General features: G+C 46.6%; 1 protein-coding gene across 21 annotated transcripts in view; it reads left to right on the top strand.

Moving 5' to 3' along the window:
• TANC2 (tetratricopeptide repeat, ankyrin repeat and coiled-coil containing 2) overlaps window positions 1-22,995 on the top strand; it is a 283,394-nt gene that overhangs the window by 199,780 nt on the left and 60,619 nt on the right. For all 21 annotated transcript variants that reach the window (XM_072028945.1, XM_072028943.1, XM_072028946.1 and 18 more), the window contains 3 exons: window positions 3,076-3,201; window positions 12,687-12,968; window positions 15,225-15,358. In XM_072028945.1, coding sequence (XP_071885046.1) covers window positions 3,076-3,201; window positions 12,687-12,968; window positions 15,225-15,358 — 542 coding nt within the window. The remainder of the gene's footprint in view (window positions 1-3,075; window positions 3,202-12,686; window positions 12,969-15,224; window positions 15,359-22,995) is intronic.

The following is a 22,995-nucleotide window of genomic DNA, read 5'->3' as shown; positions in this document are numbered from 1 at the left end:
TCTCCCGCCTGCCCCCAAGGAACAGGAGCAGCTTCAACAGGGTAACTTGAACTGACTTCATGAGAATGTTTAGCAGAATTTGGTGAAGGAAAAGCTTGATGCCTTCACAAAGAAACAGAGGTTCTTTCAGCCAGCAAGTTTGTTTATTGTATGCGCTGGAGCCTTGGCGCAGCAAAACTGCTGAGCTGCGTGTGTAAGGCATTAATAACTCCCATTCAAGTGTGGAAGATATGCCTGGGCAGGATGATAATCCTTAACTCAATTTAATGGTCTGCATAAGCTTAATGCAGTGTCATTTACAAATATAAAAGAAAAGCATTCAGACTTTTGATTATTTTTTATTAAAAAAAAAAAGTCTCCTTTGCCTGAATATTCCCTTTCTCAGCTCTCTCAGGATCAACCAGGGTTGTTCCCGGTGTGGTTTTTCAGCACATCCGAAATGTACAAGTCAGTCTGAGTCCAGGCCAGCTGGTTTTTGTCTTCTTGTTTGACAAGTGACTGAAGTGAAAAGGGCCTTTTATTTGGAAAGGAAGGATTACGTGCTCAGGCCCTGCCTTGTGACAGCACAGGCCTCACAGCGGTGTGGAGGATGTAGGCCGGGGTTGCCTCAGGTTTGCCTTTGGCTCCTGTGGTAGCATCTGCTGTTCCCCTATAGCCACCCTGGCTCATTTACACTGCAAAAAGTGGGCATTAAGGGCACATTTTCATCCCAAAGGCATGTTCTGCTGGCCTGTGGGCCTTAGCGCAAGTGGGGCTTGAACCTGCAAGCAGCTGGCGGTGGGTTCGGTGCTTACAGCACATCACTGGTGTCCGCTCCAAATCCACGGCTCCTAAATGCTCAGCTTCAGCTCTAATTAATGCCCCACAGGGCGCTTCTAATCAACTTTACAGGGCTAAAAGGGCACTAAGGATTTCTAAAACCAGACTCTGATGCTTTAGCTCCTCGTTCTTTATCATTCCTGTTGTTTACCTTTTGTCCTCTCTGTCTCTTTTATTTTATTTTTTCTTAAAATCTGTAAGTAGAGTTATAAGAGTTACAATCTAGAAATAGAATTATAGAGTATTATTTTAAGAACAGCATTTAAAATCACTGCCCCTTCTCTCTGCCCTGTTACAATCTCTCAATCTTAGTTTTTGACTGCAGCAAGATGCTGTAAAGATAGGCACGTGGTAATTAGGGATTGTGTGGAAAACATGTTTCTCCTCACTAAGAAATATTCTGCCTTTTGGTTTCATTCAGTTGGTGCATCTTGTGTCACAAGGAGGAAGGATTCAAAGTCCAGTGCTGAGCACTGCTCTAGAGAGCGGTATCAAAATATTTACTCACTTCACAGCAAAGAATTCACATCAGCTTCACAGGCAGTCTTTGAAGAAGTCATTCAATTAATTATTTCAATTTAAAATAGTAATCTTGTTCTGGTAAGCGACCAAATACTAAAGAAGTGAATGAAATGTAAGTTGCAGTTGTTTCATTTATCGTTCACTTATTCCCACTGAGACCTTCTTTCTGGTACAAAACCCTAATGAACTTATCAAAAAAGAAAAAATAAAAGGGATCAGATACAGAGTGCTGAACAACTGAGTATTGAGCAGAGTGATTGCCTTTGGTAAGTGTTTATTGGGAATTTTGGAAGTGGTTATCAGAACAAGGACAGACCTGCTGGTCTGCAAAGGCTTTTTAATTTCTAAGTTTTCTGGTTGTAAATGCACATCGTATTCCCTTCCAGTGGAGTTCTCAGTCCTTCATTTTATAATATTCTGTAAATTACTTGGCTGAAAAGTGCTGTGACATGGCAAAACGCTTTCTAAATAGTAGGTAAATTCATGTGCAATTGTTCTAATTTTGTTTTGTTTAAAGCACGCTTTCTCCTGTCTTCCAGTCATCACGTATCCCTGTATAAAAAAGCAATTCCTGTTTCTTGTACTGATTAATGCAGCTCGGTGGCAAATGTAATGTGAGATGTTCCCCTCTGATACGGTCCAGAGGCATTTCTCATCAATCCGCGAGATTCCCTTTCCTATTTCTTCTCATATTGAAATTTTGACAACATTTGTAGTCATTGAGAAAAAGCGTTATGTCAGGAACAGATCTGTGAAACAATCGCTGTGAAAGTCACATATTGGTAGGAAATGCTGTAGGTGAGGTCATGCTCGAAGCCAGGGGACTGGGAGCTAAATACCTGCAAAATCAGTTTGTACCCAGTGCTTCTCACCATTTGCTGGGTTTCCACGTAATGCCCTGGGGGTCACTGTCTGTAGCCATGTCCCAAAGCAGCAGCCCGGCCACCCGGAGGTGTGTGCCCAGCTGGCAGCGGGACAATCCGTCTGCAGTGCTTGGGCTGAAAAATGGAAGAAAAAATCCCTTGCACTGTGTTATCTGCCAGTTTCCAAGAGGGACAGATAAAGTTTCTAGCTGCCATTTCTCTTCCTTATTCATGTAGTGATGGCACCTTCAGCAGAGACCAATAAATTATTCCTGTTTAATCTAACATCGTACAGAAAGCTAAATTCTCCCGTGAGCAAATAACTTTGGAAGAGTAAAGTTATCTTCTTTAGTTCAGATAGCATTTTTCTCATTTACTTGTGTGTTTTTGCTGGTCTGTTGAAGGTTTAATTTTTCCTCCACTCATTCTGGCTTTATGAACACCTGGATGTTAATATCCTAACTAAGAAGCTCTGAAATAATTGAAGGGTTGTGGACTGTGGCATAAAATGCATTATTGAGTCGTCTTTCATGCAGTAGGAAATGCTGACTACCTTTGTCAAAGTTTGTAGACGTGCAGTTCAGTAAGTTTTGTAATTGGGTGAGCTTAGATCCAATATAAGCATCTCCACTTGTCTTTTTTGTTTACGAAGCTCAACAGGAGACCAAACCAGAGCAAACCCCAATGGGGCATGAGAAAACGTTACCAAAACACTTCTTTATTTGCAGCTACGGGAAATTAGGCTTGCCTCATCGCAGCTTCATTGACTCGATGTAGATACAACTGTGTATGATTGGCTTAAAGGAAAAATGAGCGGGGCAGGTGGGATCTCAGAGCTGGGTGTGATGGAGTCCTTTGCTTTCTCGTGCAGCCACCAGCTCGGCCCACCTGGAGGACCTAGCGTACCTGGACGAGCAGAGGCACACTCCCCTGCGGACGTCCCTCCGCATGCCGCGGCAGAGCGTGGCCGGCGCCCGCGCACAGCAGGACCTGCGAGGTAGGAGCGGGCCGCAGGCTCGTGGCCTCCATGGGGGCTCTGGGGGGGATGTCATGTTGCTGGATTCAATGGTTTGCAAGCGAAAACGTCAGAGTGGGGCTCTCCTGCAGTGTCCTCTTCTGTGGCGTGGCCAAATCAGGAAGAAAAATGTGTAGCAAACTGAGTACTCGTGTCTTGTGTCTGGCGGTGGTTGGCTGGATGCTGCCTTGCTGTTCCTAAAAATGTGCCACGATCAGTGAAGTGCCGCTGGAGGAACGTTGTGAGGGTGTTTTTCTGGGCTGAGTAGATGTCTGGTTTGCCAGATACACGCTTCGTGTAGTCTTGCTCTAAAGATGCATCCCCCATCACTGTCCAGCAAACACTGATGACAGAGGTCCATCCCGCCCGCCCCAGACATTTCTCTAATTGTCCTTTCTGGAAGAGCATGTGCTTTGATTTTGGAGCCCTGAACTGTGTTTCAGTTGGAAATCCAGTTGGCATCCCCCAATCTGCGTTACCCTATGCATTTAATGCTGTATCACATATGGGGATTCCTGAAAAATGTCCCCGGATTCCTCTCTCTGATTGCTCCCCTAACAGCGCTCCCTGTCGCTGAGCACTGGGGCTAACACAGAGCTTTGATAGTTTTTGAAAAATGAGAAAGCTTGATGGAATACTTCTATTATTTTTTATTTCTTGAACAAAGAAGCAGCCCCTCTTTGCAATTTGGGGCGTGCCCGTGCAGCAGGAGCCCAGCGCAGTGCGTGGAGCCACCACCCCAAAGCATCCCTGCTATGGCCGCTCACAATGCTGCCATTCAGGCGATCCTCTCACTGCTGAAAGGCCTTTTGAGAGGGGAAAGTTTTGCGGTTCTTCCTGGCAAATTCCACAGAAAGACATTAGCAATGAGAAGAAGCACCAGGGCTGACATTTGGGGATTTTATTTCCAGACCACTCCGGTCAGATCTGGCACTGCCATAGCACTGAGGCTTCATCCCACCACACAGTTTCCATCCCTCGTTTAATCTGAGCACTTTTGTTGGTTTTTATCCTCAAACAGTTGTTCTGGTAATGGTGGTGGCTCTGCACGTGCAGCAAATCACCTGGTTAAGGCTTCATCCCCATCAGTAAATGGCCAAGAGAGCTCAGGGCTCCTCTCTGCCCCCCTTGGCTTCTGGTGGTCTGAGGATGAAACTGTAAATCCTATTCCTGGCTCTTTTGGGAGAATTTCGGGTTGCAGCTGTGCCTGGGAGGCAGGGAGAGTGGTGTCTGTTGGCAGTCCGTGCAGCTCCCCCTTTCTTTGGGTCTCCTTTGGGAACACGGCCACTGTCCCCGGGCGAGGACACGGGAGGCAGCAGGCTGCGTTTAGCTCAGCAGCACTGCAGGCAGGACCTGGGGTAGAGTTGGGATTTCTACAAAGCTCACAAGCCCCTGACTGCAAGAAAAAAAGTGTTGTGTTTTTTGATTTTTGATTTTTGTTTTTTTTTTTTTGTCGTTTTGGATCGCAGTCTGTAATGAAATCACATTGGCTGGTGAGGCAGTTATAAAAATGTATTAGCAGGCAGTAAGTGAAGAAAGCAAACTTTGACAGACAAAATTTCCATATGTTCGAGCAGAAGAGCTTGCCAAGCCTTCGTAATTTGCAGTGATTGCATCCAAAACATTAAAGTTTATTGTAGGAACAGAATCAAATTGTTTTCCAGACACACTTTTGAAAAACATGTAGCACTACATATTTTCTTTCTTCTTTTCTTATTTTTTTCTCCTTTTTTTGCTAAGGTTGCATGAGAATAGCAGCAGCGTGTCAGGTTTTTGGAACTTGTTGCTGATGCTAGTTGAGGAGCTGTGCTATTTTTAAAAAGAGGTGGGGAGGGAGAGAAGAGGATGTGAAAAAAACTCAAGCCATCACTATTTGGAAATATTTTCATTTCAATGAATATCTGTGCCCCCCCACCCAGTACTCAGTGGTCCAGATATTATTGTGAAATTGCATTGATCTGGGCTGTTAGAATCACCAGCACTTTGTTCCAACTGGAAATGCTAAACTTGGGCTTAACTTTAATATCTCTGGTCTTGGCACTCTGCTGAAATAATGAAGCAATTACTGGCCCAGGATCTGGCGGCATAGATTACAGCCCACTTATTTTGTTCCTGGTGTTTAAGAATCCCAGTGCAGAGCAATTGAATGGGGGACTGTCCTGGCTATTTGCGCCTGTTCAATCAGTTATTTTAACCAGGTGAGGAATTTTGAGGTGTAATCCCAAAGGCTTAGAGCATTACAAGCACTTTTACCAGCGGCAGGTTTTTAATAGGATGGTGAATGCTCGTCTTGGTTTTACTATTTCGAGCCATCAGAATCTGAAGCCATTCTGGGTTGTTGTAACCTGAAGTACAAGATGATAGTTATGATGTACCTTGGAGCAGAAGCCAGATGGCAACCAAATTACACGGGATTAGAACATCCCAACTGTTGCCATCAGGATTTATTTATTTTTTCCTCCAAGAGGAAAGTGTCTGCGCTGATGCGGTGGGAGAAGAATCTTGTTGGGTAGGGGAGGAGAGGCTGGTGAAAGTGCTCAAACCCAACCACTACAATGGAAAAGGACTGTTGGCTAATATAGGCCATATGGCAATAGCATGTTTTCCTTAAAATCTCTTTTATAATTTTCTGTGTTTCTTTTTTTTTTTTTTTTTTCCTCTTGGTGTCTATTTCATGCTGTAGCCTTTTGGGTATGTTAAAAAATAGTTTAGCCTTTTCAGGCACACAGTCCATGAAAAATAGGCACTGCTTTCGTGGTGATGGATGTAGACACTTAAGATGACACTTGGAAGAAGCTGCAGTCTAAAGCAAGGAAAGGAAATAAACATTTGACTAATTTATGGGTTCCTATTTAACGAAGGGCACGGTAGATGCTGATTGATACCGTGTTATTCAGAACCACATTTCATTGTAATAAATAGTGAAGCACTTCTTGCCTGGGCTTCCTCTCCACATATTGGCAATATCCACGCCATGCATCTTCGTCCTGGATGGGCTTTCTTTGGACAGCAAGATACATCTTCCACAGGGGAAAGTAAAATGAGAACAGAAATGCTTCTAGAGCAAAATATCAAAGTAGTGAGCTGTGGATGCTGATTGCCAATGTAGCTGAGAAAAAATCCTGTTTAAAGAGAGAAGAGTCTGTAAAAAGTCGTAATTTCTGAACAGGCAGTTGAGATTCTTTCAACAAGCTAAGATAAGTAAAAATTCACATGGTGTAGCAGAGAATGATCTGCGTGTTAAAGCAGGACAGCCTTTGTCTGACTTTGTCCTTCTCGTCTTCAGCCCAATGGCTTCTTTAAATCGTGCCCATAATACAGCCAACCTCACTGGGATTTAATTGATGCTTTCAAATGCAAAAAAGAGCCAGGACAGGTATGGTAGACAGCATTTGAACTTGGGGTTAGAATATATTGTTCGGGCTGTACCAAAGCTTGCACAGCATTTCATCAGCCCTATTATATGGTGAGAAAATTCCCCAGACCTTGCACCTTGCTCCTCTGCACACATCTATAGGAGTAGGGCTTCAATTTACCTTAAGATGTTATCTGAAGTTCTGGGTATTTCTGTGGTACTCTGGCTTAAGTTCTATTAAAATATTTGATTAAAAATGAATATAAATCCCAGCAAGTTTTAGGGATGAAAAGGCAGCTTATTCACAAGTGCCTCAATACCGTTTCAATAAAGTGCCTCAGACACTTTCATTGAGTGCCTCAATAAAGCCAAGTGCCTCAATACAGTTTGTCCAGAATATGTGCACACATCCTCACCCGATATTTCTGAACCATCTTCTCCTCTTTTATAGAGTCCTCTTTATGGGTTTATCCTTTACTCAAGGTCTGCCCCGAATGCTGAGGCTACAGTGCAGCCTCCCTTCTCTCTGCGTTTCCTTCCCTCGTGATCCATGACATGTTTCTTTACCAGTCTTTACTTTGTTCATTCCTTCGTTAGGAGCTGAGCTTTTAAGATGAAAGAATTGTTTATTCTTTTACGAAGTGGAGCCGGTCGAGGTCACGCTTGGGAGCTCAGCAGAGCCCCACGTTTCGTCCCCTGGGAGCTGCACAGCCCGAAAGGAGCACGGCCACGTGCCTCTGCCCTGTCCTCTGCCCGGGGACCGCCGGCTGCTGAGGCTCGTAAAATAAATAGTAACAGGGGGGGAGGGTTTTGGAGTGGCTCAGCAGACAGCATCAGGAATTAATGAGGATCTGGCGCATAGCTTGCAATTAGTCAATGACAGTTTTAAATAATTCATAACCCTTTTAGACGATCCAGCTAGGAAAATGTTGATGCTGCTTTCTTCTTTCAAAGCAAATGCGTTGGCTGGAAGGAGCGGTTTGAAGCAGGTATTTGCAGGGCAGCAGCTTGAAGGAATTGCACGGCAGCGCTGAGAGCCGCCAACCCTGCTCCACGATGCAGCTCAGCACAGTCAAACAAAATATCTGGGTCTTCTCCTGGCATGCGGGCTTGATTTTGGTGGCTGGTGGCACAGGAAGCGTATTCTCAGCACTGATGTGCAAAGGAACCTGGCGCCGAGTGTTTCGTTAATGGCAAGAGGCTTACCAACATCCCTGCCTTCCATCAGCCCCGCGGTTGTGAAGCCTGGGGGTGATAAAGGTCTCGCCAGGCTGCCAGAAGGAGTTTGCTCCCCTGTGATCAGCAATCAGTGGTGTTGGAAGGTCTGCAGGAAAGTTGGATATTGGCAGATGAGTGGGTACGTCTCTTCTCTGGCTTTTGTTACGCCTGTTTTAGGACTGCACATACCAGGTGACAACCAAGGTGTATATATGCATGTCCAATCTTTAGGATGCCCTTTGTCTGTTTGGGGTGTAGTGGTCGGAGGTGTAGTCGTCACCCAGCCTCATACCCATTCATTTCCATACCCAGAAAATCCAGATTTGAATCCGTCTCCACCGTGTACAGCAGGAGCCTGTTGGATCCCACAGCTTACATATTTACTCAGTCTTGTCTTTGCGTTACCCCTGGGACCGTTTGGTACCTGTTAGACATCTGCTTTCAGAAGGAATTACCATGTATTATCGCTCTCTAACACAACACACCGCGTATACACGCACACGTGAGGTAAAGCTGGAGCTTACCAAGCACAAGTCTTAGCTCGATGGTTTCCAAACGGAATCTCGATTATTATTTTTATTTCATCTCCTACATATAGCATCGGTGGTGGAAGGCGAACAAAAATCTCTCCCAGCAGAGGCAATGCTGAAACAAGTCCTTTACATCAGCCAGCCCCCTTCACCTGCTGCTTCTGGCCCCGTGCAGCGTTGCCATTACCCCTGCACTGTGCCATTACCCCTGCATCGTGCCACCCCCTGGCATCGAGCCCCCCAGCCCAGAGCTGGGGCAGAGCCGTGGGGTCCCACCAGCTCCATCCACCCGCTGGCTCGTCCCCTGCCAGCACCAGGAGCTCCCTTCTCCAGCACCCTCTGTGCCAGCACATCCCGTTGTGCTCGCGTGCCAGCCCCGGAGCTCCCCCCGCTCCCAAACCATCCCCACCCCAACACAACAAATCTCCGCGTTTCCTCGCTGACGTAAACTTCAAGCACGCTCGTTGCTTGCAAATGGGAATAAAAATACAGCTCCTGCCTGCAGTATTAAAAAAAATAAATAAATCCAAACGCTTAACAACTTAACCACAAGCTGTTTTCCAGAAGGGGGTGGGTCTGAGGAGCGGGTGGGATGGGAGCGGGGGCGAGCTGTCGGGGTGCTGGGGCAGAGGCTGCAGGGTGCGAAGGCAGAGCCTGGCAGGATGGGCAGCGGGTCCTCTGCTGCTGAAACGTGGGAGGAGGAAGGGGAGGGATGAGTCGGGGGATTCTCGAGGCAACGTTGCCCTGGGTCATTCATAGCTTGCAGAGCAGAGCGTGGCACAGCGTGGGGGAGGATCGCACATCGGAGCATGAGGCTTGCTGCAGAGCCCCCAGTTGGTCAAAACCCAGGTTTGTATTTACAGCGAGAGCTTCAGGGTGGTAGCACAGCTCTCACCTCTCCCCGTGTAGATGAAATACCCCGCTGCTGTACCATGATACGTAATTTTCAATGAGTTCAGCCTTTGGAGCTCGTTTCTCACTACAGGGACGGGGGTGGGAGCACCACCGAGTGCCTTCGGGACAGCCCCGGGGCTCTGCGGGGCTTTGAACCCTTCCGTGCAGGAGGCGAGCTGCTGAAGGAATGCCCGACCTCAGCAGATGCTGAACCATGGATGGGCTTTTCTGAAGTAGCTGGGGGCTCCGAGACTTCAAAGAAACCCAACGGCCCCTACTGGAAGCAGCTCCTGTAAGCGATGGGAGTGGGACTGTGCCAAGAGAGAGCTCTCAGCAAAGCAAGTGCTTTGCTTAAATCCTTCTGCAGCTCTGCTCGGGGACTCCCCCTCTGCAGCTTCGCAGGGTTTGGTTTAAAATAGGCTGGGAGGACATCTAGAAGTTGTATGGTGGGCCAGTTGATCTCAAAACAAATTGAGGGCAGCTTCCTGAACCACGGCTCAAATTTGCCACAGCTCTCTGCGTTGGCTTAAATCTCTGCATCGTCTGAAAAGCTGCGCGGCTGGGAGGTGCTCGGGGCTCACACCCGGCTCTGGGGCTGAACTCGTGTCCTGCTGTTGCAGCTCCGGCCCCTTCAGTTAGCCCTGACTTGAAGGAATCGTGCCTCAAATAAAGAGTTTGCAGGTGAGAAGTTACCTGGTGGGCAGTCCTGATTCCCACTGCTGTTCGGGGGCTGTGAGGTGTGGGTATGGGTATTCAGGAGTGGGAGCCCAAATTCCCCATCCCAGCAGGTGCCAGCCCCCAGGATGAGGATGAGGATGAGGACAAAAGCCACATCAGTCACGCTGTGACACCATCCCCTCCCTGGGCAGCAGTCGCCTGCTGCCTTTGTGGCCACTTTCTGAAAGCTTTTCATTAAGAAATGGTCTCAGCAATAAAGAAATGAAAATAAGCTGCTGCTGTGAAGAAGCAGCAACTGTCCCTGCCAGCACAAAGAGCTTCCAGCAGTTTGTTTCTTCCGATTTCTGTGTCCCACCTCCCAGTAACGGGTCTTCCAGGCAGAATGAGCCGTGTGAGTTAATCTTCCTAAGACCAGGTTTGCAGCAGATCTGTGTGTAGTTGTTACTCTTTGTAGGTGTGCGTTCCCTAGGTAGCTTGTGCCAAGTGGAAAGAACGGCAGATACCTTCTCCCTCCACCCCCAAATGTTCCTGAAGAGGTTTTGAGGCTGCTTTGGTCTTAGTTTTACATTTTATTATAACCCAAAGGTGGAATAAATCCAAAACGTAGAGTTGAGCATTTCAGTGGCAGGAAGCACACAGAATCCCCACGAATCCCTGAAGTCTTCAGGGGAGGGGAAATCGTCTTCTAGGTAAGTTACGCTCCTGAGGAGTGATGCTGACCTGTCTGCTTTGAATGTCTTCATGTTTTTGACACACACCAGTAGCACAGACCAGGCTGCCAGGCAGCCGTGCCCCTTGGAGCATCCTTGTGCCTCCCTCGAGGCTCCGAAGGTGAGGCTGGAAGGGCAAAGGCAGGGGGACACAGCAAACGAGCTCGTCCTCCTGAATAAGATAAGAAATGCTTATTTTTTGTCTTCTGTGGCAAAAGGACGTGGTGCAGGGCCATAGTACACAACATGGAGGCTCCTTAGGTTAGAAGCCAGGGTGGGGGACCAGCAAGATAGAAATAAAGCTTTTAGCTCTGACTTGTGATGTTATTGTCTGAGGATTCAAAAATAACATCTCAGTGCTTCCCGTGAAATACCAACGACGTGCAGCATTTTCTGTGGTCGGTATTGTATCAGGTTGTAATTTGGGATATGTTATAACGCGACCAGACATAAAAGAAAGCAGTAAGGTGGGGTTTGAGGGATGAAGCCTCTGTTTAGGCTCCTTAGCCCTAAGTCTGCTCTGCAGGGGGTCTTAGCAAACGTCCTTGGTGCCTGGGTGCCCCCAGGCCAAACAGCCAGGTACACCTTGTAAATTGTGTTTTCTGTAGGGGAACAAGGTCTTGGATTAAAGGAGAAGATGTGCAAATGTGAAAGCTCTAGAAATGATCAAAAAGGCAGAGGTGTCCTGACCTCCGTCCTAATTGGGAGACAAGGGATCGTTACTGTCAATACCTTTCCCTCTGTTTTTTCTGCTCTCCTGTAATTGATTCTCTGTACAAAAGGTAGCAATTACTGCATTGCTGGTGTAGCCTGCAGTGGGATATGGCATATCTTCTGCTAGGAATCTGGGTTTGCTGGTGTAATGAAGGTGGCTTGGGATTTGTAACCTTTGTGATGAGAAGCCATTGGGAAGCTATCAGAAAAGGATGCTGATATAGATTAAAGTGAAGTCACAGCTCTCCATCTCACACATGTTTAACGTTTCAGCAAATTGTCATATATTTTATTTCTTGACATCATATAATTCCAGTTTTAGAGGCTGAGAGATGTATTCCAGCCTGGCACAGACAGAAAAACGTGAAGAAAGAGGAGCTGGGGTGAACAGACCTGCCGACTCGAGGGCAGCTGTCTCTGGCTGCCTTGATTTCCAGGAGGCTCTGGGAGCCTATAGCAGCCCAAGATAGAAGATACAGAACGCCTGTAACACTGCTTAGGGTTTGCTTTTGCATCTCCCACGTGAAGCAAAATGCACTTAAATGTATCTAAATTGGGATCATGCATAGCCCAATTTCACCAGGCTCCTGCCCTGATATAACTCTTCCCTGCCTGGGATGTGGCAGGTAGATCTGCTGGGGCAGCGCTCGGTGGGGCTACTGTAGGAGTAGGTGGAAGGGTTTTTCTGTATTAAGAGGTGCCATAAGCAAATATTTGAAGCTGTATTTCTATTTATATTGAATTGTGCCGCTTTAATTTTTGCCAATTGCCAGTGCTGCAGATGGTGCAGCCTGCCAGTAGAGCTTTAAAATCAGTCTGCCTTTTTAAAACATTTTCTGCGTAAGGAGATGGAGTTAAATTTGGGATTTTCCTCATGAAAAGATAAATGTTCTAATTGTCATACGGGAAAATTACGGTTTTATTTATAGATGGGGGAAGAGTTGAGATAACTTTGCTTAGGTTGATTGAACGCTTGTAGGATTTTTGTGCTCGTTGTACTGAACAGGTGACGTTGGGCTTGCAGTGCTGTGTCACAAGGGGACGGGGACAGCTGCCTTGCAGAGCTTTCTGCCCTGTGGCAGGGCCTTTAATTATGGTGACCTTGAACAAGAAATTTCATTTCTCCAGCTCCACTTTCCCCAGTTGTAAACTACTTTCTCCTGTAAAATTCCCTGAACTCCTTTGATGGAAAATGCTGGGAAAGAGCCAAGACTTTTAACAGCAAACCTGTGGGCAATAAACAAGCTTGTATTCTTTTCACCTTTTGCGATGAAAAGATTCGTAAGGAAGATTAAATAGCGGCTTCAGATCTATGGTTTTACTCCGGTGCCATGAACGCTTACATTCTGTCCCTGTGTTCCCTTACAGTTCGCTTTGCACCTTACCGACCTCCTGACATCTCTCTGAAACCACTGCTCTTCGAGGTTCCCAGCATCACCACCGAGTCCGTCTTCGTTGGCCGCGACTGGGTGTTCCACGAGATCGATGCTCAGCTGCAGAGCTCCAACGCCAGCGTTAACCGGGGAGTGGTGATCGTTGGCAATATAGGCTTTGGGAAGACTGCCATCATCTCCAGGCTGGTTGCGCTCAGCTGCCACGGCACTCGGATGAGACAGATCGCTTCGGATAGCCCGCACGCCTCCCCGAAACGTAAGTTCAACAGCATGCACATCTTCCAAACTCACAGACCTTTTCCGTCAACTTTTCGAATGTTTTTGCTGCAAAGATCCCTTTCCTCTTCAGACCCAAGAACTCAGTTAAGCCTTTGTTGCCAAGCAAAGGAAGCACCTGCCAGCGCTATTTATACTACTTGTGCTCCAAAGCTATGGTTTGAAGAGTCAGAATCGTTACTCTGCTTTCCCTGGCTTAGAAACATCACAGATTGTCTCTGATCAGGAAGGCTCCAGTTTTAATTGCTCAAATTATTTTATTACAAATCCCTCCTGATGCATTCTCCTTCCCATACAGTTGGTTTATCTCAGTTTGTCTTGGTATGAAAGTTTAGGGTAAGTCACAAGCCCGTGTGGGCTTGGCAGCCAGGCTAGCTCTGCCTCCTGTGGGTCCCCTCCAGTTCACATCACTCTGCCCTGACATGTTTGCAGGTGGGGATGACAACATTTTAAAATCACTCTGCTCCCAGTAAGTGGATAAGACAGGACTAAAAATACTGAGTTAGATACCTCAAGGTATCTTTAAGGATCTAGGTCACTGTATCTCAGAGAAACTGTAGTCGAATCTGTTTACTGGAATCCAGCGCTCTTAGCCATGTAGAAATATCTGAAATGTCACCGAATGCTGGCATGTTGAGTAGTGTCACTTGTCAGAGCTAAATGAACAATGTGTAGTGAAAGGCAAGGCTTGTTTCTATATTTTAACTGTAACTCTGCAGTGCACCAACTGCATGTCTCCCCAGCCTGCTTAGAGGGATTGTGGAGATCAGCAGTCTACTGTACTTAACTGTTTCCAGACTAAAGGCTTGGATATTGGGAAAGCTCCCTGTACCTTTCATGCACAGAAGAAAAAGATCCTTGGTCACCTTCATTTTAGTTCATGCTCTGGTGTGTCCATGAAGTTGAAAGTGAAATGATTCCTTGGTATTAGTTATTGGGGTGGAGACCCTAGAGTCAATCAACAGATTTTATTTCCTAAAGACTTGAAAAGTCCTAGTCTAGCTATAGAAGGTAATAACTGTTTTACTAATTTCACATGCTGGAAAAGTCTACAACGCTTACTAAAATCTATGTTTAATAATAAATGCTAATTAGGTGACCTGACTATTCTACAGCAGTTGTGTTATCAGCATCAGCAAACTGGAATAAATACAGCCTCAACTTTTTATTCTTGGCACAGAAAAAACAACGCAGGTGAAGGGGGTGGTGTATGCTCAAAACCAAGAATGTGCATCATTGCTAATACAGTCAGGATTTAATTATGTAGGCAGTAGTCATCCTCCTTTGCTGTTTACCATTAAATGGGTCATTGTTTCTGTTATGATTTCAAGTCAATCTCAAGGATGCATTGCTGCAATCTATCCAGGACAACCCTCTGCTAGTAGAGTCTGTTGCTTTTAAAACGTTTCTGAAATAAAGAAAACGGTAATTAGGCACCATCAAGTACTGGATGTCTTTATGTCATTCAATAATACTCTGTTTGAGTACCTATGGGTGTAAAAATGAGTGGTTTGAAAATCTTAACCACAAAGGTCTGGTGAACAGACTCTTGTACTGGTAAAGCTGATTTCTGCTTTGCCAGGCTAAAGAAATGCAATAGAAACACAGTTAAATTTGACAGAGATGATTGCAGTATAATTCATTAGTTGCTTTCAAGCCTGCTCCAGATCCTGGTGCTACTCCTGCTTCTCTCTCTCTGATAGTGTTAATGGGCTCCAGATAGATATGTTAGCTGTGGCTCTCCATTTTTATATGTTATAAAATGGGCACATAATTCAGAAAAATTGTCTTTCTCCACTGAAGAAGGACTCTGAACTAAATTAACGAGCAATGGGTCATAACGAAGGAAGATCTATTGGCAGAACTGCAGAGCCCAGGGAGCACTGCACTAAAATACACCAAACTTGAAGACAGAGCGTGCTTTCAGGAACGCACAATTCACTCAATTATTGTGATTACTTTAAATCAATGGAAGTACTGTGGAGAAGACGAATAAGACAAGTTTAAAGCTTTATCTTAGCAGTCCTTCCCGTGCTGCTTCCAAAAAGAAGTTCAGGGGCCTCTGTCCTGGCTGGCTGGTGTCACCTTGTCCCACTGCCTGAAGTCCTGAACAAATACTCGTGGAAAGTGTAACTGCCACGAATGAACTGCTAGAAAATGTCATCTGTGTAGTAGGTAATAATAACGTGGGTCGTGCTTGTCCCATAGCCACTCATAACCTCTTTCCTCGGGACAGATGTGGATGCAAACAGAGAGCTGCCCTTAACCCAGCCGCCGTCTGCTCACTCTTCGATCGCCAGCGGGAGCTGCCCTGGGACTCCCGAAATGCGCCGGCGCCAGGAAGAGGCCATGCGGAGACTCGCTTCACAGGTACGGAAACATTCGGGATTTTTTTAGGCCTTGGAAACCTGTTGGTTTTAATGGACTCACTTGGAAGGCTTTCTGTCTTGCATCGCTTTGTGCACTGGAAAATGTGCACGTTCAAAAGCTTACTGAGAGAGTACAGAGGATAAATTTCTGGAACAAGTTTTATTACCTTAGGAAAGTTATTTCTGTAAAATGAAATTCCCATTATATCAGATACATGTGCTTTTAACTCCGAGAGTGTATCTTTTCCAGCCATCGTAGTTTATCATTCCACCGGTGGAAGTGTTACGAGATGACACAGCTACCAGAATCATTGTTGTTTTTCTTCAGCAGTGAAAGGAAATTGCCAAGTGACCGGTGTTTCATTTTGAGAGGAGCAGGTAGCATACAGCAGGTGAAGGAGCAGGCTGTGAGCATTACTGCCGGGTGGTGCACTTGGATGGTTTTGGGGGAAAGTCTACAAAACAGATCACAGCCTTTTGAGCAATACACGGATCGTTTGCTGTTACAAGAGAGGATTGTGTACAGCAGTATTGCTTACTGTTGGTAAGCTTTCCAGCTTGAGCTTTATTGTATTACCGAGACTCACTCCTACTTTTGTGATAGTGGGAAGGTGCCATTATATTGCTTTGAAATCCGAGGAGCTTGCTCTTCCTACGCATTTTGAGAGGATGTGAGCAGTTTATGCTTTCCTGTTGCCTGCTCCTACCATGGGGAGGAAAATATCTAGCAGTGTCTTTGTTCTAAATTACTGCCAGGACGTGTTTTGCTTGGCTTTTTGTACCAGATACTGTCTTGTCCTATCTGCTTTCTGCTGCACCCAGATGGCAAAGCAGAGAGCGTGTGATAGCTGTGTAAATAAATATTAAGACTTGATTTTCTTCTCTTCCACATGGAGCTCTTGAAAGGAATGCAGTGGCCAGGCCTGCTTCCATTCAGAACGCATTAGTCATCGTGTTCCTTGTAAATCTTCAGCATTACAGACTACCAGCAAGGCCAGTAAGCGTGCTATCTCTGCTTAAAATGCCTCATCTATCTCGACTTTCTTCCCCTGAGTGCTTCAGTAATCCTGCTGGATACGTAATTGATAAATGGACACAATTTTAGCTTCAGTTTCCTCATGAAAAAAGGTAAGAGAGATGGCTTCTTCAAGCAGCGCGTCACATCCAGCGCACAGATGATGCACTGAAGCTTTTTTGCATCTCTGGTTGCTGGACCAGGAAGAAAATAACAAAAAATGCTCATAGCCAAAAAGTAAGGTTAAAATGGGGTGTTATACCTACAATACCTGTAATACCTTGGCTGCACACCCCTTTAGGAAAGGGCTCTAAAGCCCCATTCATCCCATAGCTGAAAGTTTTTGTGAAACCAATCCCGTGCTTTGCTGTCAGAGCATAACAAATGAGTGAGGAAGATGCAGTACCTCTTGTGCTAGCAGCACGGTTACAGATTTTTGGTGGGATTCTTGATCCCCCAATAAATCTCAACTGCCATAAATGCAGACAGATTCCAGAAATAGCTGTCACTGGCTTCCAAACACGAGGCCTTCCCGAAAAGATCAATGCCAAGGCTGATGAGTTGACCTTCGTGTTCTTGGAATCACTTCTTTTACTCGAGTAGCTGACACAGCATGCAAAACTTCTAAAAAGCTTCACAGTGTTTAGCAAACAGTTACGGGATGAGTCAGAGCAGCAGTGGCAGGGCTTGATTCAGCACTCAGAGACCTTGGGTCTATTCCCAGCTTTGCCGTTAGCCTTGCTGGGCTCCTTGGAGATCAGCATCTCATCTGCCTGCCTGTTTCCCTCCCTATTAATAGCAGAGTGATCCATGCAGCTAATGGTCCTTGGGTGTCTGACGCTGGAAGGATACGTAACGGGGAGGTGGTTGGTGTTCCCAGTTCTAAAAAGCAGTTGTCTTCCAGGTATGTCCTTAATGAAGCCGTGCACTGAAATTAAGCACGTGCTTAAATCCTGATTCACAGCATCACTTCCTCTCACAAAGGGACCTTTTCCTGGAAGTGTAGGAGCTTTTTGGGTTTGGTTGTGTTTTTTTCAGCTCCATGTTCCTGCTGATGGTACTTGACCAAAAGCAACAATTTGGTTTCATTGCATCAGCCCCTTTTCCAGAACGGCATGTTACAAACAGTAAGCTTGATGGATTATCCAGCCTCAGGAAGGGAAATAAAGGCAAATAAAATGGGTTAGGATGTTTGTCAAATTGATAGCTGGAAGTCGTGTGCTTAGAGCACTCTTAGTAACCTCCTGAGTAGCACAGCTCAGCATCGCCACTGATGAATACTTGCTGTCAACAGCAGATAAATTGATTTGCTTAGAAAGAGCTGTGCCGTATGATGTCCTCCTAGATAAAACAAACACTGACTATTCCAACCCAGCTGTGGTTTTTGAAGTCTCTGAGTGACATTGGGAGCAAAAGAATTACTGACCTGGCAACGTAATTGAAAATCCATTAAAATAACAGTTGGGAGCTCTTTGTGCTGCACAGGATCACCTCATTCGGAAACTCAATCACATGTCTATAACTTGCTTTTGAGAAATCAGGGGAATTTGTTGTTCATTTGAGGCTTTGAAGGTGTTGAAATCTTAAGAAGAGCTACTACACTGAGTGGTCTTGGTAGACAATAGTGAAGCTAGTCGGTTAAAATAATTTAGCTGCCTAATGTGAGTGTCTGATGCCACACACTGCAGCAGGCCTTCTGCAGGACAGTGTCAGAAAACCCTCGCATGGGTAAACTAAAGGTTTCCCAAAGTCTAATCTAAAAAAGAAAAAGGAATATCCCTTGCAGGAGAAAGGGAGAGAAGACCATATTCCTGTATCAGTAGCTGTGGAATAAAAAAACAATTCCTAATGGCCTACTTAAAAAAGTTTTTGTACGACTGGGTGCAGAAAAAAGAGCCCAAAGAAATGACAGAAAGCCTGACCCTTGGGTTGGTCTGGTTGGAAAAATCGTTCTTGGACGTGTGTGTTCTGTAGTTGCATTAAGGCTGGAGGCAGAACTGAAGCAGGGAAGAAAGCGTTGACAGTGACGGACAACCACAATTGTCAGGGATATTTTGGGAGATACAAAACATATGTGAGGAGACAGAGAAAGCCACGTACAGATACTCCACCTCGGCTTGCACTGAAGGGAGAAGGATGTTCTGGGGTTGTGCTGTGGTCATTGTGAGGCAGAAACGCAGATCGTTATGAAAGTGGATTAATAATATACTAAAAGGCTTAAGTAATTGTTGGCACGGGCTCCAGAACGCCAGTGGGAAGCACGCCGTCCCTCTCACCCACTCCGTTCCTGCTGAAAATGTCACTTACCCCAAACTCAGAAGCCGTGTGTTTATGATGACAGAAATGAAAGGTGAACAGTTGCTTTTCCTCCTCTGGATTACTCAGGGTTGTACTTCTCTGTCTATTTTTCATGCAGTAGGTTCGTTGGGGCAAGGGTTGCTTTTAGCTCTTGTTGTCAGAGATGAGCAAATCGTTAATTTTAAAAATAAGTGACTGAAGGCTGCCTAGCAGGAGCGCTGCTCAGGCTGTCTTTTCAGCTCCCTTGCCATGCTGGAAAAGAGCATTATTTTATTGCATTCGTTGAGTAGATTGAAGTTATCTGTGATTTCTAGTTCAGTGTCCATCGGCAAACTATTGGAGAAGAAAAATGCTTAGAAATGAGCCAATTTAGAAAACCGGTATCAGGTGTAATTTTTGTCCTGCAAAAGCTCTGCAAGGAAACAATCTGTGTCCAGCTTGTTCAGGAGCCACCTGATGTTGTCCTCGCCATGGACCCTAAGAGGACAAAAACATCACAAGCAGGCAGAATTCTCTTCCTCCCAGAGGCTGGTGGGCAACCGCTGAGGTTTGTGGTGTCTCAGTCCCCCCCCGATGGGAAACGGAGCCTTTTGTCATGTGAAAAGTGGTCGTGGCAGGAAAGGTTGGACGCTCCTCAAGGTTTGCAGTGAAGGAAAGAAAACAAGGAGCTTAAACTTGAGGCTGCTCTCTTTGTTTTGTCATTTCTCCTCCTAACAGCCCGTCTGACTAAGGTTTTGTAATTACCGCCTTGAAGGATTAGCAGAGAAAATACTGCCAGTACAGTGATGCCGTCGTGTAACATCACCCAGGTCTGTTCTGGCTGCCCTCCTCTCCCAGCTCCCAGTGAGAAGTTTGGGTGTGGGCAGAGAGAAGATTTTCAAAAGGGAAAGTTCACTCTTGCTGTCATTCCAGGGTCGCATTCAGGGTTGTGGTTGGCATCGTGTTGAGTGCTGTTGTGTAGACAGGAATGAAGAAGTGTGCCAGGAAACTAGAAGCATCGAGTGCTAAATGACTTGCCATCCATTTCCTCGCAAGGAAAATATGAAGTACATGGCAATTTTAATTGCTTCTTAGCAGAGATTTCTGTGAATCAATTTCCTAATTTATTTTTTTTTAAAGGTAACAATCTAGCTTTCAGGAACGGAGCTGGCAAAATCCCCTTTTTCCTTTCAACTCATAGGCTTCTCCTGCCTCAGAAGAAGAGGTGAGGCAGCGGAGCTGAGAAATGCCCTGTCGGTCGTGGGGAAGTTGGGGGGCTGGTTTGTGGGACCCCAGCTCCCAGCAGAGCCATCCTTGCTGGGGAAGTTCCCTTTCCGTTTTCCCCCTGTCATCTGTAGGAGTTTGTAGCACAGAGAGGCCTGCGGGGAAGAAGAACAAGAGGGATTGTCTTGCCAGATCTGACAAACCCGCAGAAGTCATGAATAAAGCTTCTCAAATTGCAACACCCATCTTGACACTTGCAAATAAAACATTAGCATTTCTGGCAGGGCGCGTTTGGTTAGCCTTTTGTTTTAATCTGTACGCATGTATTATGGAAATCAGTTTACAGGATTCCTGCCTGTATTTCAAGTCAGCCCTCTGACAAAGAGCAGGCTGCCAGTTCTGCAGCAGTGCCAGTGAGTCAAGCTTCAGCTCGGCTCCTTCCCTGCAGTAGGTGCATGCCAGGTTCCTGGTGAGCTAGCCACGGGCAGCTGAGTGCAGAGCTTCGTGTAACTGCTAAACTCGTCTGCTGTTACTGGGTGCTTGTAAACGTACTGCCTGGGACCACAGAATGACTGGAAGGTGCAACTGGAAAAAAAAAAAAAGTTGTGAATAAGAGCAGCAGGGTTTTTCAAGCTAAGATCCCATACAAAAGACAGCACTCCGCACCTCTGCCATGTTGTGCCGTGTTTTTTCTTCCTTTTTTCTATTTATTCTTTCACCCCTTGCAATACCCTTTGACTTAACTTCCTCTGAGCAGGGCCGGTGAGCGGCATGGCCAAGTCACCACGCTGCTGTCCTTGCCGTGCTGCTTTCCTGTCTCCAAATGTTCCCGGATAATGTATAACTTGGGCTGATGCCTCTCAGCTGGAGCGTGACCTTGCTTGTCCAGCGCTGGTCCTTCACCTCAGCAAAACGAACCGAGAGGCGTTCCCACCGGTACGGAAAAATACAGAGCCACAGACATGTCCTGGGTGACCTTTGCTTCTCAGCGAGGGCCACCAGCACCCCCGGGAGGTGAGAGAGCCCAAGGTGAGAAGGGTTCAGCTCAAGGGAAGATCCGAACCAGGTGTCCCTTCTGGTTAGGATCACCTTCGCTGTTTTCCCTGGAGGTATTCTGCATTACTCACCCAGGATTTTTAATGGATGTGATACATGGTTTAAATAAGCCACTGAACAGCTCCGTTCCTTGGCTCTCTGGCTGTGTCTGGCTGCTCGTGGTAGCAGCACTTAAACAAATGAGCCTGAAAGCCAGTTCGGCAGCACTAATGGATTGTACCCTACACAGAGCAGCTGGTTTGGGAGCTGTGCTTCCACGGCATTAGCTCACTCAGCTGGTGCTGAGCACTGCTGCTGACTTCAGAGGCTCTTCCCCCATCCTTCAAGCCATGAGCCAAAGCGTCATTGCCATTGCTGCGGGCGTATAAAAAGAACAGGAGTCCTCCTACCTTGTGCAGAGGTGGAAGGCTTCGTTACTTCAGAGCCCTGATGCCCTGCGACACTAATGAGTTTCAGAGGGCATTTTCTGGCAAACTCAGCTGTGTAAAAGTAACGAATGTTCCTGATAAACTGGGTCTCCACATCTGCGCACGGTCATGTGCAGTGAATAAAACCCAGCAGCGCTGATTTCCATTCGCGTTGTTACAAGCAGCGCTGTGCCTGGCAGATGGCCTTCTGGCAGGTAAAAGCATGGCACTGAATTTACGTGAAGCTATTTTGTATGGCTCAAAAAGAGATGAATCTTACCAGGTGCAGAAATAGGGTTAAAATGCAATGCCTCCTTGTCCGGCACTGCAGAAGGAAGCTGAGACGTGTCACACCAGAGGCGTGATGTCAGAGGAATGCCTCTTAGATGGAGGGTATTATTTTTCACAAATAGTGCCAGAGAACTGCTTAAAATTGGCCTGGCCTATTAAGTAAAAATAACTCCTTTCCCTTGAGCCATCTGCAGCCCCTTTCTCCTTCGATGTGCGCGCTGTCCTGCCGGTCTTGCTCCTGTTCCTGGCTGTTATCTCCTGCCCCCCTGGCCTGCCCTCTGCCCCTCCCAAGCTCAGTCTCTTTTCCCCCTCTGCACTTCCCAGGTGATGCCCCACAGTCCCTTACATTTCCCCCGCTCTGTGCCCTTTCTGCCCTCTTCCCCCTGCTGCTCTCACGCCGCTCTCCCCCTCCTGCTTCTCGCTGTGCTGGGGAGAGCCGCTTTGCTTTTAGCACACACGTGTCGCCCTTTTTCTTCCAGCAGCTGCTTTCGTAGATCCGATCTATATGAGGAAATCTCCCTTTTTTTTTCCTGATTGCACGGAATTCTTCCTTGCTTTTCTCAGCCGGAGCCAAATCCCTTTCAGATCAGGCCGAGAAACGCCTGTGCGGCACCAGTCGGCTGCAGTGGGTGGCTTAGCCCGGAGGTGCAGCAGGCAGGCTGCAGGGGGGACACAGCTCTGCTGCCAAGCCTGGCGTTCCAGAAAGGGTGGATGGGGCCGTGACACAGGCTGGAAGGGCAGACGAGGAGGCAGCATGAACGGTGCTGGTTTTATGAGGCTGAATAACGAGATTTGAGAAGTGGTTGTGGTGGGAAGGAGAGAGCAGGACGGCTGGCGGCACAAAGCTTGGGAGAAGAGGCTTCGGGAGTCCTGCTGGGTGTACCACCTAAAGAATATCTGACCAAATTCTTTCATAATTCTGCTTCAGCACTTAGGGAGATGAGCCACTGTCATTTACAGGGAGGTTCAGCGCTCCCTGACCCCACTGCAGGAGGAGACGGGGCCGTGCGCGCACCGAGCGCTGGCCGCAGGCTGAGAGGCGACGCTCTGCAATCTGCGTCTGGTATTGCTCAAGCCTTGTAACACATAATTAATATTTTAAAAAAAAATAAGTTGTCACAAAGCTCACGATAACTGTGTTTCTTTGGCATGCAGCCGGCCAGCTAGACTCTCCAAATTATTTTAGGAACGTAGGCCTTACAGGCCAAGTCCCTTATTTTTCCTAAGAGGTGCACGAGATAAGCCGTTGTTTTGGTGCTAAGTGGGGCAGAAGCAGATTTGTGTTCAAAAAGAGAAGAATCTCTGTCCCCAGAACCCACGTTTGGCGTGGAGTCGCTTGCAAGTGATTTCTCCTTGCCAACTTGCAAG

This window comes from Anas platyrhynchos, chromosome 28 (assembly GCF_047663525.1).
Source record: "Anas platyrhynchos isolate ZD024472 breed Pekin duck chromosome 28, IASCAAS_PekinDuck_T2T, whole genome shotgun sequence".
Classification (NCBI taxonomy): Eukaryota; Metazoa; Chordata; class Aves; order Anseriformes; family Anatidae; genus Anas; species Anas platyrhynchos.
The sequence above is the reverse complement of the archived record's forward strand: the minus strand, read 5'-3'. Positions and strand labels throughout refer to the sequence as shown.